Source organism: Mus musculus, chromosome 19 (assembly GCF_000001635.26).
Source record: "Mus musculus strain C57BL/6J chromosome 19, GRCm38.p6 C57BL/6J".
NCBI lineage: Eukaryota > Metazoa > Chordata > Mammalia > Rodentia > Muridae > Mus > Mus musculus.
Genome location: NC_000085.6, coordinates 40,756,165 through 40,780,258, shown reverse-complemented (window position 1 = coordinate 40,780,258; position 24,094 = coordinate 40,756,165). Strand labels below are relative to the sequence as shown.

The 24,094-nt window shown below is 43.7% G+C and overlaps 1 protein-coding gene across 2 annotated transcripts in view; it reads right to left on the bottom strand.

Moving 5' to 3' along the window:
* Positions 1–24,094, bottom strand: part of Cc2d2b (coiled-coil and C2 domain containing 2B) — an 81,026-nt gene that overhangs the window by 49,520 nt on the left and 7,412 nt on the right. Inside the window, exons 3-15 of one of the 2 annotated variants that reach the window (XM_011247419.2) lie at positions 23,721–23,778; positions 22,708–22,772; positions 21,774–21,839; positions 19,824–19,907; positions 14,711–14,909; positions 14,420–14,556; positions 14,189–14,317; positions 9,297–9,506; positions 7,902–7,999; positions 5,749–5,889; positions 2,856–2,972; positions 2,111–2,213; positions 1,855–1,973 (exon numbers count right to left, since the gene is read on the bottom strand). In XM_011247419.2, coding sequence (XP_011245721.2) covers positions 1,855–1,973; positions 2,111–2,213; positions 2,856–2,972; positions 5,749–5,889; positions 7,902–7,999; positions 9,297–9,506; positions 14,189–14,317; positions 14,420–14,556; positions 14,711–14,909; positions 19,824–19,907; positions 21,774–21,839; positions 22,708–22,772; positions 23,721–23,778 — 1,526 coding nt within the window. The remainder of the gene's footprint in view (positions 1–1,854; positions 1,974–2,110; positions 2,214–2,855; positions 2,973–5,748; positions 5,890–7,901; positions 8,000–9,296; positions 9,507–14,188; positions 14,318–14,419; positions 14,557–14,710; positions 14,910–19,823; positions 19,908–21,773; positions 21,840–22,707; positions 22,773–23,720; positions 23,779–24,094) is intronic. The other variant, NM_001376940.1, reaches the window with a different exon arrangement.

Below are 24,094 nucleotides of genomic sequence, written 5' to 3'. Positions count from 1 at the left end.
CTCTCACCTGTGTCCACTTCAGGAAAACACTCCTTCACGTGTTTGCCCCAGCAAAACACCATCCAACACAACTGCCTCTCCAAAGAACCCTTAAGTTTCCACGCCATCTGATTCTTCCCTCATCTCCACTCTTTCCATTTCTGGCCTTGGCATGAACATTTTACTCCTCTCTAGAGGATTGGTTTTGATCTGTGAGATGGGCAGCCATGCTGTCTGATGGCGACCACTTTGGAAGGCTGATGCTGTCTCATGGCGACCGCTTTGGAAGACTGTATTTCTTGTAGCTTGCCTTAATCCCACCATGACTTTTCTAGGTTTTCTGACATGCATATCCTCTTTCCCTCTGTCAGGTCTCAGGCTCTCCATACGTCTAGAAATAAGCTCAAGCTGGACTACAGGAGGATTTCTGGAAGTTAGATAGAAGCCAGCAGTCCTCAGAAACTTATGAAATGGGTTTACCGTACCCAAAGGGAGTCATTCCTCCCACTATCCTCCTTTAACACCGTGTAATCATCCTCCTTTGAATCTGCATGGTTTCACGACCCCAACCTTAAGGGCAGTAGCGATGCACTCACATGGAAGCCAGAGGCAGGCGGATCTCTGTGAGTTCAAGGCCAGCCTGGGCTACACAGAGAAACCCTATCTTGAAAAAAAACAAAATAAAAATTCCATCTGCATGAGTTGCCCCCTCCACCCACCCCACTCTCTCAGTATTCTATTCTTACTCCCAGGCGCTCCCATCCCTCTCATAGACAGCCCTGGCCATCTCCAGTCTACTTTCTCTGCTCTGGACACTTTAGATGTCTCTGAACATTTTCTCTCTCTTATTCACAATAAAAGCCTTCCCCCTAAGTGGAGCAGTCATGCTGGCAGTGTCTTCACTGTGGCCCCTCCCACACGTTCTCTAATCTCTTTTCATGGTTCATTTCCTTGCCTTCTTTTTTGATGGGCATTTTGTACCTGTTTTACCTAATAAATGATCCTGGGCCCTCATTTAAAGGACAAATAAATGGCTACTTTCCTACTGTACCTCTCTACTCAGCAAAAGGGTGGTGGTACTTGTGTCCTCTCTGCTACTCTTTGTGTTTGCCCTTCTGTATAACCATCCATCTATTCGTTTATAAATGTGAGTTTTCACTGGGGTATCATCCATGTTCCAACTCTGTGCTAAGTGATGCATTCGCAATACTCCAGAATGGAATGGTCCTGCCTCCTCGGGGATGGAGATGTGGAAAACTAGATGCAGTTCAGTGCACTCTCCTGCATTATCCTGTTTGTGGGGGATGGGATCCATAAGCCTAGTGGATGAGAAAAATAAGTATTATATTTGTTTATGCATAATGTCCTAGGCAAGGACAAGGAAGATCTGGGGAGAAATGAAATTTGTACTGTCAAAGAAAGAAACTGTCCAAGGGGCCTTCTTGATATTGAACAGTTTTCATAAACGTTAGATGCTCTATAATGATCAAGGTGACAATATAATCTTACTTAATAGTGCTTTGTATCCTCCATCTCTACCTAAATAAGAATACTACCATGACAAAGTATAAAACTTACTAATGTATCAGGCAGTACAGGTTTTATGTTGAGTTAAAATGGTTAGTCTCCTCCTTCAGGAATGCATTTGATATGTGGCCTGGAGCAACTTTACCTTCCATTAGAATAAACTCTCCCCTTTCCAAGATGAGGATAGCATCGCACTCCGCTGAGCTACGGGGACAATGAAATGTGAAAATGGTGTATATGTGCAAGTGTGGCAGCTTCGAGCAAGTGGTACTGGCGTAACCTGACATTGCTGTTAGGAACAATACAGTCGGTAACGATGATGAAGAGACACTTCTCTACGGTGCTTACAATGAACACTTGGATAAGTTTGTCAATTCTGCTGTGAAAGAAAGCTGTGGCACCAGAGTAATTGGCTTTGTTTTTTCAACTTCCGTTCCTTCAGGGTCTGAGGCTGGATGGGAGAGAGTCTAGAAACCAGAGACAGAAGAACATATAGTTTGTATTTTTCTGGTATCTGTTGAGAACCCTGAGAAGCATATACTGAGCCATGAGACAGTCTAACTCATTAGACCAGAAGGTCTCATCAGCCACACACACTACACACCTCCTCTGTGTCTTCATTCTGAAGTGGCGTTTCTCCGCTTCCGTCCCCAGGTCCTTCTGACACTCCCGCTTGGTTCTGCTCATCCCACGTGTTCGTTTTTACCCTAATTAACAACAAAATTGTTTAGAGCAGAAGTGATGTAGGTAACTTGGGAGTTGTTAGAGTTGTACATTTTGAAAGAAAAAATGAGAAAAGTCGCTAGGGGTGGGGTGATATGTAAACTGAAGGGAAAGGCCACGTGTCTGCAATCTATTTTTGCCTCTCATGGTTTAAGCTGTGCAAACAGCCTGGTATAGAGCTGGGTGACCAGTGATAGCACGTGTGTGTCCCACCTGATCACTGGGGCTGACACACCAACAGGGAGAAGCTACTGTTTGAGCTACTGTTGACCAAGTAACTCTCAGGACTTACTGAGAGCATGCGTTAGGCAAAGCCCCGAGTACCTGATACTCATTGGCTCCGATCTCACAACTTCACGCAGTGTGGGCATCACTACAGTTCAACAAAGCTCTACTTACCCGGGCCATTTTCAGAGAGTAACCGTCCTGGGAGCTGAATTTGCTTCATTAGGGGATTTGTGCTTTTCGGTTCAAAGTTTCAGTTTTTATTTTTAGGTTTTAGGGAGCCGTTTGGGACAATGCATGCTCTGCTTGGAGTGTAAAAGGGCACAGACACTCTGGAGAGCAATCTGGTGGATCCTCAGAATGCTAAGCAGATCACTGCCATGCAATCCAGAAATTCTTACCATGGTGCAGTCCCGAGAGAAACGAGCCCAATCCAGAACACGTGAGGGGTAATCACAAACCAGGACGTAATGGCTTCGTTTTCAGATGATGTAAGTGCTCTTAGACTGTGGAATATACTTTAAAAAGTGATAAACCATGAAGCATGTCCTAGTGGAGCTGTTTAAAGAGTGTATGCTTCATGCTCCTGAAACAGGACACAGAGATGCTACTGTGTGTGATGCCTGTACAGCGTGGGACCAGGGTACCTGTATTGAAACCCCAGCCTCGTTAACATCACTTCAGAATTCACACAAATAACGGAAGCATCTGGGCCTACTTTTGTCTCACAGTCAGGCTGATATGAGGGCTTGAATGTAGTCAGTGTCTTATGTAAAGTGCACACCCAAACATTCTCAGCAGGACAAAGGACAACCATCGTTGCTTCTCTCTGATTTACAGCCATTAATAGTGAATCGGCTGACTTACTGTTCCTTAATGCAACGGCTCTCAAACTTTGTAGCATATTATGTCACTCAGAGAGATTCAATTTTAAGACTCCTGGACTCAGACCATGCACCACACACGTACACACACACACACACACACACACACACAGAGAGAGAGAGAGAGAGAGAGAGACATACACAGAGAGAGAGACACACACACACACAGGCACACACACACAGATTCACACACACAGGCACACACACACAGGCACATACACAGAGACACATGCACACAGAGACATACACACGGAGATACACACAGGCACACACACAGAGATACACACACAGACACATACACATAGGCACAGACACACACACAGGCACATACATAGACACACACAGAGATACACACACGGACACACACACACAGTCATACACATACAGAACATACACAGAGACACATTCACACAGAGACACACTCAGGCACACATACTTGCATATATTTATTTATTTGGGTAGTGGTAGGAGGCTCACACCCATGAACACCACGGCACCTATGTGGAGATCAGAGGACAACATGCAGGCATAGTTCTCTTTCTACCTCATGGGCCACGGGGACTGAACTCAGATCGGCTCACTTGGCAGGATGTGCCATTACCCACTGGGCCACCTCACCAGCCCAGGTCTCTCTAAGCTCAATGATGCTAACGCTTGACAAAGGCAGGTTTCTAACCTGAACAACATGACAAGCTTTATACTCAACTTCGTGCTGGTTCATCTCAGTCACTTTATAATACAAGCTTTAGCTGAGTCTGCCCTTTCTGCCACCTCAGACATTCAATACATTTGTCATAAGCCTTAAGAGTGATTAGCTATTCATTCCTACTGTAGATGCAGTGTCCCCCACCCCCACCCCCACTCCTGTGGCTGAATATGGTGACGGCTCACTGGTGTTCCTCTGCCTTGAGTTTGGTTCCTCCTCTTTTCCAAAACACTTAAAGCCATTTCTTAAGTATCCATCCTTGAACTTCTCCTGGTCTCACCGATGGTCTCTGCTTTCCTTAAGGAGTGTCATGGACACTGGTGGCATTAATTAATACTGTGCTACCGGCTTCCACATTTTTATTTCTGTTTGCTTGACTACCTCATTTAGGGATGTTAAGGAGCACAGATTCTGTGCCCCAGTGAAACACTAGAAGGAGCCAGTGAATTGTCAAGCTTTTCTTGTTGTAAGTCCAGCCTTGCCTCGAGTCTCGTTTGGTTAGAGTCTATCAGGACCAGGTTGGTTGTTGGTCCAAGAATGGTAAACTTAGCCAGGTTCTCAGGAGCATTAAACACGTTGCTTTTCTAGTTGATCTGAATGATACTTGAATTGCTTAAGCTCAGTGTTCCAATTAGTTAGGATCGCTGGGGCTAAGCCCTGCTAGGACCAACCTAGTCACTGACACTTTGGGGTTTAGTTCGGGAGTTTCTAAGCTCAAACACCATGGAGAGGCAAACCCCAGCCCAAGTTTGTTGGAAGAGCCGACACTGAGAGCCTCTGGTGGGACTAGAGTTGAGCCTAGTGTGGATAAGATTTGGAGACCATGTACTGAGTTACCCACAGCTACAGTTCTGAACAGCCTTATGGTATCCTTGTTCCCCCAGTTCATGGTGCAGGAACTGAGTTGTTTTAAAAGGTTAGAAACAAGTTCAAGCTTGATTTGATTCAGGGGTTTAAGGTAAAATTCCATGCCTGGCTTGGTTTTCACATCTGTTTGATAACACCTTTGTTAAGAGCTATTGTACAAGAAGAACAGAAAACACACCTTCCCGGGTTGCCCAAAACCACACCCACCCTGACCAGTTTGGAAAAATATAGATTCAGGACAAAGGGTTGTCAGGAGGGAACTAGTTATTTCTCTGGAGTTCATAAACAGCTCACATGATTAACAATTCCCAATTAGAAATCCTATTTAGTAGATAACACTTTAATGACCTAATCTAATTACTTATAATATGTTTTACCACATTTTATATGTGGAATATGATCGCTGGGTTCATGTTCAACTTTGTGAGAAGGTGCCAGACCACTCTTTGTGCCCATCAGCAATAAGTGGAGATTTTTGCCGCTCAGAGTTCTTGGCAGCATTTGTTAATGACTTCTGTTTTTAGCCACTTGAACGGGCATGCTAATACTGTCCCATTGCCGCTTTAACATAAGTCTCTCTTGCATGTTGCTAAGCGCATTTTCATGTGTCCATCTTCCGTCCACTTACCTTCTGGCCCATATCTACCCTTTGGCCACTTTTAAATCAAGCTGCTTTCTAGCTGAGTTGTAAGATTTGTTTATATATTCAAGATACAGGCCTCTCATGAGTATGTGAAGTGGTTATGTTTCTTGGACATCGTTCCCAATTAGTGTGAACACTCGGTATTCACAGGACGTCATCAGAGACCGACAAACACACAGAGAGTGGCCGCTTACCTATGAAACTGCACCTTTACTGGGGTGCTTGTAAATCCTTGCTTTTGCCGGAGAGATTTTATCTGTTTCCAAGTCTGTAAGACACTGTGTAGCAGGGAGTGGTCCTTTTCCCTTTCGGCCTCATACAGCTGCTTCGTGTCACTGGGGAAATGATTGCAGACCAAAAGTGGGCTGCTAGATTAGAGCTGTAAGAACTGTAAGTCGCAAGGAGCACTGTAGAACGTATTGGACTGAACCGATCCTCTCTCCCCACTTTACCCAGATCGGAAACCTCTATCTTAGGGTGTTTTTCTTTTATCCACTGAAAATTCAGTAGAAGCGTACTCTGCAAAGGTTTTATCACAATTCAAAAGTGCTCTGCTGAAATGTGACCTTTCTGGAAAAAGGGAAATCTCCTAGCTGAAGGCTCTGCAAGATCCTTCAGGAACAACATATAGGAGATGCTGGAAGAAAGAACCAGTGAGAGAACGGGTCTAGGAGGCCCTGGTACCTTGTGCTGTTTCTTGCTATTTCTGGCTGGTATGACAACATGGTGTAAACCAGTCAGTGCTTTTGTCTGCTCTGATGAAAGGGTGTGTGCACGCCCATAAGTTTTATCTTGCAGACTGGGAAGTTCCACATGGGCAGCCCCATGGGCCATTAATTTAGGAACAGTTCGGATTTTTGGGTCTCCGAATCTCAAGAGGCTTTGATGAGAAGCAAGGCTGAGGACAACCCTGAGTATCCGACACTCTGGGAGGGTGCTGGGGAGAGTCTGGTGTGTATCCGACACTCTGGGAGGGTGCTGGGGAGAGTCTGGTATGTATCCGACACTCTGGGAGGGTGCTGGGGAGAGTCTGGTGTGTATCCGACACTCTGGGAGGGTGCTGGGGAGAGTCTGGTGTGTATCTGACACTCTGGGAGGGTGCTGGGGAGAGTCTGGTGTGTATCTGACACTCTGGGAGGGTGCTGGGGAGAGTCTGGTGTGTATCTGACACTCTGGGAGGGTGCTGGGGAGAGTCTGGTGTGTATCTGACACTCTGGGAGGGTGCTGGGGAGAGTCTGGTGTGTATCTGACACTCTGGGAGGGTGCTGGGGAGAGTCTGGTGTGTATCTAACACTCTGGGAGGGTGCTGGGGAGAGTCTGGTGTGTATCAGACACTCTGGGAGGGTGCTGGGGAGAGTCTGGTGTGTATCTGACACTCTGGGAGGGTGCTGGGGAGAGTCTGGTGTGTATCTGACACTCTGGGAGGGTGCTGGGGGAGGGACTGGTGTTATTTGAAATACCTGAGGGTAAAGAAATACCATTCCAGATCCAACCTCTATCACTTCCTTGGTGGTTAGCAGAGTCCACTCTCAAAGGCCCCTTTGTTAAGACATTAAAACCTACCACTCATGACCATCGGCCCCTTGTAGCCTTAGCAACTTTAAAGGGCCTCACCTTTCTCCCAGCACTGTTAACAACAACCCATATAGATCCTCCACTGATGGCACCATGCAGTGAGTAGATCATGGGGATTCTAACTTGACTAACAGGTGGACACATAAGCCGCTTGTATCACTGGCAGGTGGAGGGGACTTGCATCACTTGTGTATGAACTGGCTTGCAACTAGACCTTCCTCTCTCCTTGCTTCTCTCCCTGTTTCCTGTCTGCTTGATATCAGGTCAGCATCCTCCTCTGACACATTCTTCCTTTGCCAACGCCTCCTCAGATCTATCTCATCCTTTGGGAGTTCCTTTGACGAGTGTCAGTCTACGTAATGGCTCTCAGGTTTCGAAGGCTCTGATTTTTCTGTTTCACAGATTTTCCATACTCTTATCTCCAAGTTCCCTTGACTTCTCTGTCTGCTCAAACCTGCATCCTCCAGCGAACTTCCTTCTCAGTTATTCTGCTTCCCGGCTCCCAACTTTCTCCTTGGGAATTCTGGGAAGTTTCTCATCAAGGAATCTTTTATCAATAGATATTAAGCCTAACAGTGTTTTCTCGTAGTAGTTCTATGAAGTGTTTCTACACAAACATGAGTCTTAAGGAAAGACTGGCAATGCTTCTGTAATCTTCTAAAAACTAGGAAATTCTATTTTTTTCAAATTTTATATCTCTCAAAGCATTCACGACTTCTAAAGAAGTAACTTAATAAATGTTTGATACATGCAGGACTCACTCAAAACCTACCTTATCTGCCGATAATAATCTTGTAGCGATTTTGTGGTAAATTGGCTTAATTCTGGGTTTTTGCTTATTAGTTTGGTAGCATCCTTCAGGGCTCTCAGCTACAATGAAGGAAAGAGGATTTTTGTTATATTTCATAGACCTGTAGCTATCACTCTAGCGTACAGAAGCCCACATGTGTGCAACATAATCACATGAGTAAATTTTGTCCTACTACCTTTCGTAATTTAATAATTAAATTTAGCAATGAAAACAAGGTAAGACTAGACCAGTGCGTGAAGGGAAGAAATGGCCCTTACATTGGTAATAGTACATAAATGTAGAGACAGCTTTCTGCAGGGCAGTGGTAACACATGCCTTTAATCCCAGGTTTCAGGAGACAGAGGCCTTCAGATCTAGGATTTCTGCACTTGTGTGTATTTTTAAAAGAAGGCTTTACTATCTATCCAAGGCTGGTCTCACACTCAAAGCAATTTTCCTCCTTCAGCCTCTGAGAACTGGTACTCTAGGTGTGTACCACCACAGCAAGCTACACTTGTATTTAACAAGCAGACATTTGTTAAGGTACAATTCAGTTAGTTTTTTGAGATGTCGACATTGCATGGTTAGTGAAATACTGTACTCTTTAATTTTAAGCATACACAAATGACTGAGACCTACAACTTTTTTTTTTCTAGAACATTTGTTAACAAAATGCTTGGGTACTAAGAACCCCAAGAAGGCTTAGATGAGAAGAGACACGATAATCGATGGATACATCTCTGATGCTTCTTCAGAATTTATGACTTCCCCTCCTGATATCTACAGCTAACTAGTTAGATTTGCCACTCTCAGAAGAAGATGCTTCGATTTTGCAGGAGGCTCAAGACTGCTACTTATCTTAGTGAGAAACGCTAAACTACAATACTTAAAAACGGCGCCTCTTAAAGTCATTGCGATTTCAAGTGCTCTTCTTGAGTCATGGAGTCAAGAATAGCACTAATGCGGTGGTTCTCAGCCTTCCTGATGCTGTGACGTTTAATACAGCTAGTTCCTCATGTTGTGGTGACCCCCAGCCATAAAATTATTTTCATTGCTACTTCATAACTGTGATTTTGCTACTGTTATGAATCATAGTGTAAATATGTGTATTTTCCAGTGTCTTAGGTGGCCCCTATGAATGGTCATTCTATCCACAAAGGGGTCATGACCCACAGATTGAGAACAGCTGATCTAGCGGCTGTCCTCAGCAGGCTTGAGATGTCTCCTCAACAAATCAGACCTTCCATTTTGCTCTCAACTCACTGTTCCGACAGGTTAACTACGACAGCACTGAAGGACAATGTTCTTTGATGCCTGCTCTATAGCAAGAACATCCACTCCCACTATCAAGTGCTGGACCCTTGAAAGCCTCCTCACCTTCTCATAGAGCAGCTGAGAGACGCTCTGCCTCTGCCTGTCCTGCAAAGACTCGCAGAGCCGGAGCAGCCTGGCACACAGGACGTGTTCCTGACTGAAGAGCGGGTGGTGGCTGAACTGCAAGCCCACGATGTTAAGGTCTAGTTGGTACATTTCCCTCTGACCATCCATCCTGTCTCTAAAACAGCACCCCACGTCAGATTTCACCGCCTTTTAAAGAAAAGTATGCACCAAGGTAATTTGATTCTCTTGTCTTTGAAACCACAAGTAGCTTTTCCAATATAAAATAGCATGCCAGGTGCATTTAAATTCCAGAGCTATAGAACTATAAAGGCAGCAAGCGGGTCATCTTTGAACTTTATTTAGATTCTTGATTTAATAAAATAGGTTTATATTACATTTTTACCTTTTATTATAACAGCTTATTTTATTTAACACGGCAACTTAGTCATCTTGCTGTAAATTATTGTCATCTACATCATTACTGTTTATATGGATATCAGATTTTCAAATTACAAGACCCAAAATAATGTTTTATAGGAACACCGTGGCAAATTGTGTTTCAACTTTTGCATTAAGAGTTTTGTCTTGTGAGTCAGAGTTAAATGGAATTATCTATTAAAACATTATTTATAAAGTGAATATACTGGTGATCATCTGAAAAAATCCCTTCAAAAAAAAAACCTAGACTCTCTAAGTGGTCTAAGGACACCAGCCCTTTCTGTACAGAACACTATCTCTTACTTGAATATTAGACTGAACCTCAATTATAATTGTTTCAGTCTAGAAGTCGTAGATTATTTGCAAAATGGTTCGTCTATGCCTTAATCTGTTGTTTTTAATTTAAACATGCATATCTAAATATGTATGGCTGATTTTTAATGATGCAATTTGAGAAAGATGATGAGTTCCTTAGCACGTACAGTCTAATCTAACAGGACTGAATCCACCTCAGAAGGACGGCACTGAGCCTTCCCTCTGGATCAGTCTGGTATAACAAATCTACTGTTGGGGTTTGAAAGGGGCTTTCCCCCTCTGAAGCTCACAATGAAATTTGATTGCTGTTGAGGGTTATTTAGAAGTTGGACCAAGTGGGACTTCAGGAGGTTATTAGTCCACTTTTCTCATAAACATATTAATCACTGATTAATAGCTGCATGCAACTAATGGTGCCTTACTCTGCTTCTACTGCTGTAATGAAAACCATGACCTGGAGAGGAAAGGGTTAATGTGGCCCACGTGCCCTACAGACTACATGCCCTGCAGGCAATCCGATAAAGACATTGCCTCAATTGGGGTTCCTTATCCCAGATAACTCCAGCTTGTGTCAAGCTGACAAAAACTTAACCAGGACAAATTTAACTGGTTATCTCAAGCATGTGTCATCAGCTGTAAAAAAGCTGTTTGTCTGAGTCTTGTATGCTTCTTGCCTCGCGCCATGACACCCTGCCCTGTCTTGGGACTCTGCCAGCACGGCCATTATCAGATGTGCTCCCTAGAGAGGAATCAGAAGCCTCAGTAAGTAAACTCTGATGCTTACACTGTCTGTGATACTATGTTATTTAAACAGAAATTCGACCAAGACCATGTCTTCCAGCCTTGCTGAAGAGCCAGCCCTGGCGGGCCAAGTACTGCTGAGATGGGACACAGCATCTGACAAAGACCAAAGGCATATGATCTCTGCCTTTATAACTCTTCTTCACTGTTCCGGGGGCCAGAAGCTGATGGCCTCTGGAATTTTGACTCTATCTTGCTATAGTGTGGCTAAAAGCTGCTGGTTTCTGGCAATTAACTCCTGCTTATAGCAAGGGATTAAGAGAAAAAGTTAAGTTACTAGGCTCTTTTCTTTCTGGCTCAAGAGCCTCTCACTGGCCAGGTAAAAGGCTCAGAGTTCATTAACTCTTCATGAACCAGAGAGAAAAGAAAGAGGGGGGGGAAAGAGGCGGGGGGAGGAGAGAGACACATATACACATACTGGATGAAGCTGAAGAAAGCTGCACCGTCATTTTATTACAGTTCTTAGTTTTTATATTTTCTCTAAAAATGATCTCAAACAGCTATCAGGTAGAACCGTTAGAGCAGAATTGATTGCATGATTCTCTAAATATTTGTACATTCCAATAAATTCACAGTAAACTTAAGGCAATAGTTTATGTCATAGATTGGTAAGGTTTTAGGAGTTACAAGTGACTTACTTACATATCTTTCTATTAAGACTGGTATCTGACTAAACATTCAGTATCTGTTACAAAGTCCCCTTATAAGTTCATTATAAGTTTAAAGCAATAATTTGTATGTTTACAAGTTACCACCGTTTTGTCAAGAGACAAATCATCTGCCTTGTGTATCATTAGTTTTGACATATTGTACAGATAACCAGTCAATATTTTGTTTTCTGTCCTTGAAGCTAGAATAAATTGTCCATTACTAGTTTATGACCTTTAGTTAGCAGACAATGATCTCACATCTAACCTAGAAGGAATGTTTTCTTTGGTTATAAATTTGTCCAAAGTCTGCTTTCTATTTCTAGCGCAATTAGCCTATGACACATGAAGGTTTTTACAAAGCTCTATTTGCAGCCTAATCTATAGTTGTATAAAGTAAGGAATTCTATAAAATCATTATCAAGAATTATGGAATCATCAATTTGCCTACATAGCATTACAACGTGAGAGTGCATCTTCACATTGATTCTGCAAAAAATCTGCCCAATAGGGTGGGCTGATGCCCAGGAATCACTGGGCTATGAACTAGTGACAGGAAAGGCATAGCAGCAGCAGGAAGCAATCCTGGGATGAAGTCTCTAAGGACCTTGCTCCTTAGATTCTTAGAGCTCATCCATCGCAGGCCATGCAAAATGGTGGGCCATCTCCAGAAATTTTACTTACATGCCTTTGCTTTTCCTAGATGGCTCTGACACTGCCTGTGCCATTGCTGTCACATCTGCTGTTAAGCTGGAATAAATGATCTGCCCCAAGCCAGATGGCAGTCTGGGGGCTCTCTGAAGACTAGAGGCCACCAGCATTGTTTCTAAACCTCTGCCTCCTTACTTTTCCCTGAGCTAGGAACTCATCCCTAGGGCTTCAGGGAGGAAGGGGAAAAGCCATAAAATCTTGTTTACTAACAACATCTGTTAAGTCCCTGTCCTCTATATAATGGACAGCTCAGTGTCCATCTAAGGAATTAATTTATCAGTTATCATATTGGTAAATTGGTCATGCCTTGAAAAAGCACCAAGAGGACAACAGTTTCAGTTTAAAACTATTAGATGATAAACTGTGGAAATTTCACGTTAGAGAAGCTTGTTTTGTTTAGTAAATGAAGCACTAGCTAGCTATGACACACCTTGATCTTATTTATTCCCGTGGGGAGACATTAGCCTTTCCTTGGTCTTTTCTTACTCGTTATTTACTGACTGAGGTCCTCAGTAGTTAAGGCACAGTAACCAAGCTGATGGAGTTTCTAGTAACAACCAAAGGATGTGAGTTTATGCTGTAAGCAAAATCTAAAAGGGGGAGTGACTATAGTCTGTAGACTTCAAGTGGTTCAGCTGCCACAGGAGTAAAGTGCTTTATGAGTGCTCTGTGGTCAGACAAGTTCAAATAAATACAGCACTCAGGAGGCAGATTTTAAATCAACAGTAGGAAAAATTAGAACTATGCAACACAGGAATGCATTATTTGTGGAGATGATAAGCTAGAACTTCCACTCCCAAGAATTCTCCATCTTCGTATATAGCACCAAAATCCATCCACTCAACTCATAAACCAAGGAGTTACCCTTTCTCTTATTAACCACTGGCTTAGTCACTGTTCCGTTGCTGTGAGGAGACACCATGACCAACTCCTAGCAAAGAAAGCATTTAAGTGGGGGCTGGCTTATAGTTCAGAGGTTTAGACCGTTATCATCATGATGGGGAGCATGGTGGCATACATAGTATTAGAGCGGTAGCTGAGAGCTAAATCCTGATCTGTAGGCAGGAAAGAGAGACACTCACAGAGAGAGATGGAGAGAGAGACTGAGACAGACACAGAGAGAGATGAAGAGACAGAGATGGAGAGAGGAGAATGGTGAGGGATAGAGGTAGGAAGATTAGACCTGGCCAGCTTGGGCTTTTGAAACCTTAAAGCCCACCCCCAGTGACATACTTCCTCCAACAAGGCCACACCTCCTAATCTTTCTCTAATAATGCCACTCCCTGATGACTAAGTATTCAACTCTATGAGCCCACGGGGGCCACTCTTATTCAAACGACCACAGGGACTGTTATATAGCAAAACTGAATACATACAAACCTACAAGTAGCATTTCTATTCTGTGACATCTAGCCAGCCGAAAATATATATACATGTATAGTCAAAAAATATGTGCAAACATTTCTCTGACATTGTTGTTACAATGGCCAAAAAGTGGATACACCTGATATCCATTAGTAGAAAAATAGATCAATAAAATGTGGTTTTCTTACAATTGATTTCTATACAGAAAAAAAATAAGCTAACTATTGCTTCATACAAACAGAGTAATTTTTATGATTCCACTTAGAAATTGGACAAAACCAATAGGGAGAGAGTAATACACATAGCTAAGAGTTAAAAATGGTGGTTCCCTTGACTACCATCCATTTGGCGCTTTATATATATATATACAAGGTGAGAATCATACAAATTTTTATTATGGTTTTCACATCATGTTTTACTTGAGCATTTCCCACCATTAAATAGACCTCAACAATCTTGAAGATTACTTAACATTTTATCCAAGGTTAGCTATTCTATGACTAAGCTCAGGTATCTTTCGAAGGTAAAATAAAAACGTAAGAACATAAGTTATAATTGATGTTACAGGAGCCGTTATCTAAGAGTTACTATGAGCAGATAGCCGTTGCTTACCTTTCTGTGTATAGTCTTTAGTGCCGGATTCAAAGATTCCTTGCTCATGCAGAGCCTATAATTCCAAGACGGTCTAATAGGTGAAGGCAATGACATTATTTCTCCACTTTCTTCAAACCAACATTTTCCCTATCAGAGATAGGTACAAAGTATAGCAACTGAGTATTTCACTAAAAAACAAACGCCACATGCTGTCTGTTCCTGGCTTAACTCATCAGCTGATATACTTGCCTCCTGCAGGCTGAGCAGGCGATTTTCCATTTTGTTGCAGATCTTTTTATATGTCTCTGGCTTTTTCTGAACGTAGAGCCCTTCGTCTTCTAAAATTCGAGGGAGCATGCCTTTCGGCAGTTTCTGCTGGCTGGCCACTTAACGACAAAACTTAGATAATCACTTTAAAGACCACGATGGGAGAATAAATGCATAGAAGGTCAATACCCTTTACTGCCCCGGCAGGCACAGAAGTTGGTACCCTAGAACACGGAGTATCCATGACTTGTGTATTTCAGGGGAGTGTGTTACCTGGAGAACTACTTGGCACAAAAATATTTGCCTCCTGTTTTTTAATCTGTTCTTGGTCATCTTCATAATCTGCAGCTTTCACTTCAAATAAATCCGTTAAAATCACTTCTTCCATAAAATCCTCATCTGGGCCCTCAGCAGTGTTTCGGAAACCACCACCAGATGCAGATTGCTTGGAGTAACTCTCACTTACTGTTTTCTGTTGAATAGCAAAAATAAAAATTGGTCTGCACGCTTTCCTCCCATGACCGGTATGCAAATAAATGGTACATTCTGGAGCCTTCCAATTCATTTAGCCCAGGTCAAGTGCTAGCTAAAACTCTCTCTCTCTCTCTCTCTCTCCCTCTCTCTGTGTGTGTGTGTGTGTGTGTGTAATTATATATAAATTATAAATATATAATTTAATAAGATAAGGTTTGGCTGAATAAAGAGGAACTCATTTAAGGTTAATGTTATGTGGTATTTTCTATAGCTCACTGTTCAATTCTCCAGTGAATGTTGCTGAAACAGAATAACTTGGGCCCCTTCCACCCTAGTGAAAAGGTTCAGACGCAGGCCTGATATGGGAAGACCCACGTGGCCTTCAAACCTCCTCTGTTTGGTTTCCACCCCCACCCCCCCAAAGCAGCACTACCTGAAAAGCAGAGAAACCATTTTCTACAAAGTATTTAAGAGAAAATAACGAAGAGGAAAGAAAGAAGTCTATGGCCAAGTGGTTGGAGTAAAATTCTGAAATACAGGCTTATTTATATAAATTGTTTTAAAATCTGGTTTTCAGTATGAAAACATATATTATTGTTGATCAGTGCCTCTCGTGAGTATGGATGGATCTGCTCACAAAAACTGAATAAATTAGATTGCTTCAGGTGACTACATAATTTAAAATCTTTGTGTATTGAACAAAGTATCATTCAAATATATCATGCAGTAAAACATACTCCTCTAATTCTAAAAATATACACTTAGGGTAAGTAATAAAATAGAATTGCAGGATCATTTTTATTTTTCCTTGGGTTTTAAGAGAGGCTCGGCATGTTGCTCTAGCCAGCACAGAATTCACTTTGTAGCCTACACTGAGCTAAAATAAATTCTAAGATTCTTCTGCTTCAGTCTCCTAACAGCTGCTATGAGCTGCATACCCAACACAAGCGGTGTGTGCTAGCACAACCAGATCATGGAATTCTTGTGGCTACAGACCCTTACCTGCTCTTTGACCAATCCTAGCAAAACAATTTTTTGTAAGTATTTTAGACTTGGGGGCTCAAAAATTATTTATACCGGATGACATTTTTTCTTTTTCTTCTTTATTTATAGATTTATTTAGACATCGGGTTTCTCTGTGCAGTCCTGGCTGTCCTGGAAGTCACTCTGTAGGCCAGTCTGGCCCTGAACACTTGCCTCTGCCTCCCAAGTGCTGGGATTAAGGCTGTCACGCCCAACCCATGATGACATTTTTCCAACCCCGTTCTTGTTGTTTTCCTCTCAACATTATTCCTCTTTTCCCTCCTTCCCTGTATCCTTCCCGAATTGACTGAAGCACAGTTGGGCATCACCTGGGTTGGTGTCAGGTCCTGCCAACATTCCTGCCTTCCTATCCCTTTTATGAAATCACAGAAATATTTTACAGGCAGCTATTTTTGTGGTGTCTTTTGGAGATTCAAGGTATAACGGTAACAAGCATAAGTAAGCTCTGGGGGACTCGCCACAGAGGAAAGCTCCTTAAATATCTTGATCACCAACTATGAAGTATGAGGGGTCCTTTGCTCCAGCTGGTGCTCCCATGCAATGTTCCTCTACACCACCGATGTAGGCCAGGGTTCTCAGTCCTCCTGATGGCTGAAGAAAATGGGTCCTCAATTTGACTCCTGATGTTTTGACCTACAGACATCTTTGTGAACCTTACCAACTCATCTTTGTTTTCAGTTTGGGCTAAGCCCTGATCTTGACCCAATAAGCACCTGTCTGCCCAACTCTTTCTCATTTAGTCCAACCCAGCTGCTACCCCAAACCGTCACCTTCCTGGTCTTCAGTAAGCAGCTCGCAGCAGAGCATTCCTTGTGCTGGTGGCTGCTGTGGGATGGAGTCTAAGCTGAGGAGATTGAAATGTAGGTGGACATCAATGAGCATTGAGTAACAAGGGGGGGGGGATGCTGTCCTATCTCGAAGGAGCATCCCTCCCTCGCTACAAAGAGACCACCAGAACCTTCTGAGAGCATCCTCAGACTTCGCCCTAGGTTCACGGATGAGGTTGGACCATCTTTCTCTCGGCAGGAAGGAGCCACACTCAAATTCAGCTTCTTGTAAAAGATATTGGTGGGACAGGGGCAGTAGCTTCCCAGGGCCTTCTGGCAGGAAGATAGCTTTCCCAGATAACTCCAAGTTGCGGTCATCTAACCTGCACTCCAGCATGCCCAGCCCGGTCTGGGGCCTCACCCTTTGCTTCACTTCTTTCATACTTGCTCTGTGAGAAGGAAAAGTGTCCCCGCATAGCATCTGGTGCCTGCACTCCGCTATGTGGGAAGAACAGGGAAGAAGGTCCCCTTTTCTCAGAAAATCCTACCCCTTAACCGGTATCTCGAATTTCTGGAAGGTCAGCTGGCTTTCTTTGTATTTAAGATCTTGGGAAGGATGGAAAAAAAAAACGTATTTTGATATTCAGATATTGAATACCTAATACATGCCAGGAGGAGAATAAACAGACCAAAATATCTATATTGGGCAACACTAAGAATTATGAGGAAGAATGAAGCAGGGTAAAGGCACAGAGAGCTCGGAACTCGGTGGGTCGGGGCTATTATTTTAGTTAGGACCTTCTAGGCCCAGCATCTTTAATCATGTGTCATTCACATAGAGTCCCGAGGGTAGTGAGGGATGCAGTATGGATATGAGAGGAGCTTTCAAGGCAGGTAAATAACTGTAAAGCCCTGGGCCCTGTAAGTAAGGAGCAGGGGGCGGGGCGGGGGGTGGGGGTGGGGTTAGGTGGCAGAGGAGGAAAACAGAAGAAATGAGAGAGCGCACGCAAAAGAGTGCGCACAGCTAAGTGGGCGGGTCATGCAGGACCCGGGAAAAGCTGAAAAGACTTTGCTTTCCTCATAAGCGAACCAGGAAACCCTTAGACGGGGTTAAGCGAGAGAAAAGTCTTTGCTTTTTACAGGATTGCTCCGAGTGCCCAGTGAATTTGGGGATGGGGGTAGGGTTGGGGGGAAGGCCTGGCAACGATGCAGGCGAGAGTCTGTGTCTGTGTTGGCTTACACCAGGGCGGCACCGTGAAAGTACAGAAACGTGAGTCTGATGGCAGGCAGTCTTAAAGCGGAACCTACAGACATGTGCAGAACTAGGCATGAGGTATGAGAATGACACAGAAGCTAACCTGGCACCAACAGGATCAGGCTGGAGAACCAGGAAAATGGAACCAGCACTGCTAGTTCTTTCTGCCAGTGAGCGTTCTGTTTCTAGAAAGCGTGGGCGCATGCGCAGAGAGAGCATTGTGGGAAATGGTAACAGTCATTTTTCCCAGGACAGAAGATTTCATGCGGTGTTTATTTTTTCCCTTCTTGTTTCTGTATTAAGGTTCTGGGTGGTGGTGGTGTTGTATTTGCTCAGGTTTTTTAAAGGTAAAGTTTTATAGGTGTTCTGAGGGCTTTGCTGATTTTGTTTTCCAAGACAGGGTCTCACTAGGCAGCTCAGGCTGGCCTCATCTCTCAAACGACGAGATTACAGTCCGTGCCTTATAATGAACAGCTGTCGGTAGACGATTTATATCCTGGGGGGAGGGGGCGGGGGGGGGGTGAACCCAAGGCCAACAAAATCAGTTAAAGAGCCACGGAGAAATAGAACGGAGAGAACTGGAGAGGGCAGAGAGGACCTGGTCCCGGAGAGCTGGGCGATACACAGAGAGATGGGAGAGTTGGAAGCAGTAGGCTCCGGGTGGCAGGGCCCTGAGAAAACGTAAAGGTGAAGGAGAAAGTCATGGTACAGGGCAGACAGTAAGGATAGCGAGATGGATGAATCAGGAAGGGGTGAGAATGGGAACTGGGAGCGGGGGGTGGAGGAAGAGGGGCAAGCACACAGCAGCAACTGGTTGAGGAGTGTGCACTAGTTTGAGAAGGAACAGGAAGATGTGAGAGAACAGAGGGGTCGGTAGCTGACTGTGCAGGAACGAAAACTGGAGAGACAGACGTGAGGAGTAATATGGAGACCACAGTGTGAGGAGACACTTTTTTAGACAAGGACAACAACAACAAGACACAGCGAACACAGGTGGGGGTTCTGATACCCACACTTCCCTGCTCTGTGGATGCTCAACTCCCCAGCCTTACTTTCCTTATCTATAGAATACAAACAATAAAGACTGTCCCACAGATTTGGGTGTGTGTGTGTGCGCGTGGGTGTGTGTGTGTGCGCGTGCGTGCGTGCGTCGCATTGCGCTCCTGAGAGTCAGGACAAAGCACAGGCTTGGCGCTGTCCTTAGGTGCCCTCCATCCTCTTCTGAGAGACCGTCTGAGACAGTCTCTAATTGGCCTGGAATTTGCCAAGTAGACGAGGCCAGATCACCAGGGTCCTGCCTCTCTGGGGTACCAGTATTACACATGCACGCCACCACATCTGGCTTTTTGACCTGGGTTCTGGAATCAAACTCAGGTCTCTCACGCGTGCATGGCAAACGCTTTCGCCACCAGGCTAGCTTTCCGGCCCTCACTTATGAGCATCGACTAACGGGATCCATTCTGATGATCTAGTGGATCACTGAGCAGCCAGGAGGCACTCTGTCAATGCTAGGTATTATACATAGTGAGCTGCTCAACTCCAAGAAAGGAGGAAGGTTTAACAATGAAATTATCATCTTCCAAGCCAGACATGAGGGTGCATCCCACGATCTTAACATCAGGGGAGTCCAGAGTTCCAGGCCAAAGCTGAGTTACAGGGAAAGACCCTGCCTCAAAATGAAACAAAACACACACACACATGGGTACACACACACACACACACACACACACACAGGCATACACAGGCACACACGAATCCCTTTCCCATCCAGCTCTCATCCAGTGCCTTTAATTAACAGGTGGTTTGTGGGAGAGTAAAACTATAAAATAAGAGACACAAATCCAACCTGCTGCGAAGACTGGCTCACTGCTGAATCTTCTTCTCCACTCAGGATGAAAAATGAAAGACCTTCATCCAGCAAGACTTCAGTCTGTGGGTTAAACAGTAGCAGATCAGCAGTTAATGTCGTAAGGGATGCACACTGCCTGCATGCAAGGGAAGGAACAATTTTCCATAATGTGGCAGATGGCAGCTTAGTGGCAAGTAGAAAACAACACAGCAGGTATTTTATCAGCTCATTTACACTTGGCTTTCATTCATAGCTTACCTTTCACCTTTCACCTTTTTTTTTTTTTTAACTCTAGTGAGGACCAAAATAGAACAAAGCCAATCTCCTCTGCTCTCACACTAACCTGAGTAGTTAGAGGATTATTTCTCATTTTAATCAAAACGCTGGCTCTGACCACTGTTCTCCATGTTCAAGTGTTCTTGTGGACACCTGCTCTCACATACCCACACACTTTGCCATCCTATCCCACAATCTTGGGTGGCATAATCTTCATTACAGACTCATCCATAAATAAGTCCTCTTTTATTGCCTTCTATGCTGCAGACTCAAATTCTTTTAAATAAAAAAAAACCACTTCTTTCTCATGCATATAAAACTGCCTTAAGAGAAATTTAGAGGAGACTCCATTCCACAAAAAAGCAAAAGTCACATTAGGAATCACACAATTTCAAAACATAAAATGTGAGCATGCACCTAATATTTTGTTTCTATCTGGAGTCTAGCTGGCGTTTGCACATACAAACTGCCTGTTGTCTCTGGTGTGTAGTTAGTATGGGAATTCTTATTTTATGTACTTAATTCATTTTTATATTCATGTATGAGTGTGTGCCTATGTGAGTTTGTGTGCACCACATGTGTGAAGGGTCCCTGTGCTTTAACATCTGCAAAGCTAAAGTCCCCCAGACTTAGGGCAAAATGACCAGCTCCCAGCAGTGTCTGCCTTTCTCTATTCATAGATCCCACGGATAACTGGATGGAAGCTACCTCTTCCATATTCTTTTACTGGAAATGATATGAACAATTTGCATGTCTGTCTTGTTTTTAAAAAAAAAAAAACCCAGCAACCTGCAATTTTATTTCATTTCTCTTCTTTTCTTTTCTTTTTTTCCTCTTTCTTTCTTTCTTTCTTTCTTTCTTTCTTTCTTTCTTTCTTTGTCTTTGCCTAGCAAGGGATTAGAGTGGGGCTTTGTGTCATGGACTCACAGGTGAAAAGCGTCTCAAAGGGGGTAAGAGACCCATCAGCCTGAGTAACTGAGCCGGTAAACTGGAGAGGAGGAGAACCACGCTCTTAAGGCAGACATTTTTGGTTTTAATTAATTCATTAATTTCCTTATGGTTTTGTTACTGCAACCTAACCTACTCTCACACAGCTACTACCCCTCTCACACAGCTACTCCCCCTCTCACACAGCTATTCCCACAAATCTGAGTCATTTCAAACCTGCAACTGCAGATTTGAATCTGAGAACTGTAGCACCAAGCCCGAAAGTTTGGGAGCGTCTCGAATGCTGTTAGAATAATTAACTGGGAGGTTCTTGGGTGATTGCAGAGTCCTCAGTTCCTATGTAAGCAGACTGAAACCCAGGTCAGTGTGGTGAGTGAGGCCTATGCCAGGAACACAAACTGCCAGCTACCTCCCAACACTGACTTTACAGGCACTGCCCCACTTTGCTGAGTCAGATAGTTTCTCTGCCTTACTTCATCAGGCATGCCATGATCCAGTTCCCCTCATGCTTCCCTGGTGGACCCCTAACCACCTGCCATCTGGAGATGCCCAATTCACGAGCTGCTATCAGCTCACAAAAAACTGAATTTTGGTGTCAACCACACAGTTCCACAGTTTAGCCAAAAGCCATCGAGTTGTAAGCTAAAAAAGCTAATTTTTGTTGTGTAAGGTATACCTCCATAAAGATGTTTTCAAAAAGTATTTTTTTAAAAAGTTCCTCACCTTAGACCATCGATAAGTCTTTGTATCAGTGAGTGGCTCAGCTGAGGACTTTTCACCTTGACTGATCTGAAACACAAAATTTTACAGAAAACCAGCTTTAAAAATTCCTCAAATTTTTAATGGTATGTTTACACACACACACACACACATACACACACACACACACACACACACACACATTTATCTTTCCTGAGATGTCATATATAATAATACTATAGCCAGACTGACTTCTCTTGGGTTAGGTTATATATCATGGAGGGAGGGGGGAGGAAGGGGAGGAGGAGGAGGAGGGGGAGGAGGAGGGGGAGGGGGAGGGGGAGGGGTGGCATGATGGCCAGTCTTATATCAACTTAACCTAAGCTAGAGTCATTGGAGAAGAGGAAGCCTCAGCTGAGAAATCGCTTCCACAAGATCTGGCTGTCAGCAAAGATGTAGGTAATTTTCTTAATTAGTGATTGATGGGGGAGGGCCCAGCCCATTGGGGGTGGTGACACCCCCTGGGCGGGTGTTCCTGGGTGCTATAAGAAAGCAGGCTGAGCAAGCCATGGAAGCAAGCCAGTGAGCAGCACCCCTCCACAGCCTCTGCATCAGCTCCTGCCTCCAGGTCCCTGCCCTGCTTTAGTTCCTGCCTTGCCTTCTTTCAATGATGAACATTGATAGACAAGTGTGAGCCCAATAAAGCCCCTGCTTCCCAACTCATCATGGTATTTCATCACAGCAACTGAAACTCTCACTACAATAGGGCATTAAGACTTAAAAAGGAGCTAGAAGAAAAGAAAAACAACAAAGCAGGCTAGAAGGTGAAGCTTTTTAAAACTGAAGTATATTAAGAAAACCTCAGCTATTTCTTAACATTACAAAAAAAAGTTTTTTGATCCACATTCGACTTAAAACACTTATTCTGAAAACAGAAGAAAACCATTAAAAGCATTACCTTAGCATTTTTCAGTTTTTCTCTTACTTTGCCTCTCAGTGTCTCTGTTATGTTTCGATTTTCTTCTGCATTTAAACCAAGACGTCAGCATTACATAGAGTCCACATCATTTTACTCTCATTAATCAGCAGGGACCGTGAAAGCACTCACTGTGTATCTTAGCTGCAACTGTGCCTAGCCATCACGGTGAGCAGAGAGAAAGGGCCACAGGCTCAGGAGCACTCAGCAGCCTGCGCCTCTTCCCCCTTCTCATCCGGAAAAAGAAGTTTTATCTATGGCAAAATGTGCTCCTTTTGCAACCTCCTGTCTATCCTGTGTCCCCTTCCCTTGCTGCTTTATCGGGTATCAGCCAGATAGACAAGGAAAGCATGAAACAGCTCAGACAAATGACTTCTGATGCTGTTTTCTTGTTAGAAAAAAAAAATTCCTTGTGAACCATCTAGAATACCCAGGGACATGATCTAATAACAAAGCCACATTGTGTCGTGGTTGTTCATGATGATGATGTTAAAGTGGAAGAATGGAATTGGAATTGTACGCTCTGTATGTATTTATTACTTCCTGCTACTCACAGGATGGAGTGAGAAAGACAGTTGTACAGTTCTGAATACGATTTTTAAAAAGGAAGGTGAATTGGTTGTGTTCTCTTGAGTTGGCCCTTTCCTCCTGCACCTGTTGAGGACTTGTAAGTCGTTCTGGCAGGGATAAGGAGTAAGACTAGAGCTAAGTCACAAGAGGACCTCTGAAGCAGGTTCTGCATGGACACATACCGAAGGTCTAACCCACTCTCAGGCACCAGTGAATGCCCTGTGTGTGTGCAGTTAATGATGGAGAGAGCGAAACATTATGAGTTCAATCTCTATGTATTTTCCTTGGGCCCGTCTTATATCATGTAGGAAGCCTAGTTTATGTTTATGCTGTAGGATGCTGAAGCGCAGGGAAGGGAAGCAATCGCTACATCCTTAAAAACTAAAACCCAAGGATATCAGAGGCGTGGCACGCTACAGGAGAACCTTTTGACAGATGCCTGTCCACCATTTCTTCTGTGCTGCTGTTTGCTGCTTCTGACATCTGTGGGGGGGAAGCAGGGAAGGTTAGGAGGCATCTGGAAGTTACAGAACAGCTTGTCTTAACGTCAGTCAGTCTGAGCATCATCGCCTATAAAATATCCACTCATACTCTTCTGTCTGTCTGCTCAAAGTTGAGTTATTTTCTAATTATATATGATTGATTTTTTAAATGAAGCCATTGCCACCTGAAATCTAAAAACAAACAAACAAACAAACAAACAAACAAACCAAGAACAAAGCCCTTTAAATGACAAATCTGCCTGAGACTTAGTTCTTTCTGCTTGTTTACTCCTTGCTTCCTGAACCTTCTGGAAAAG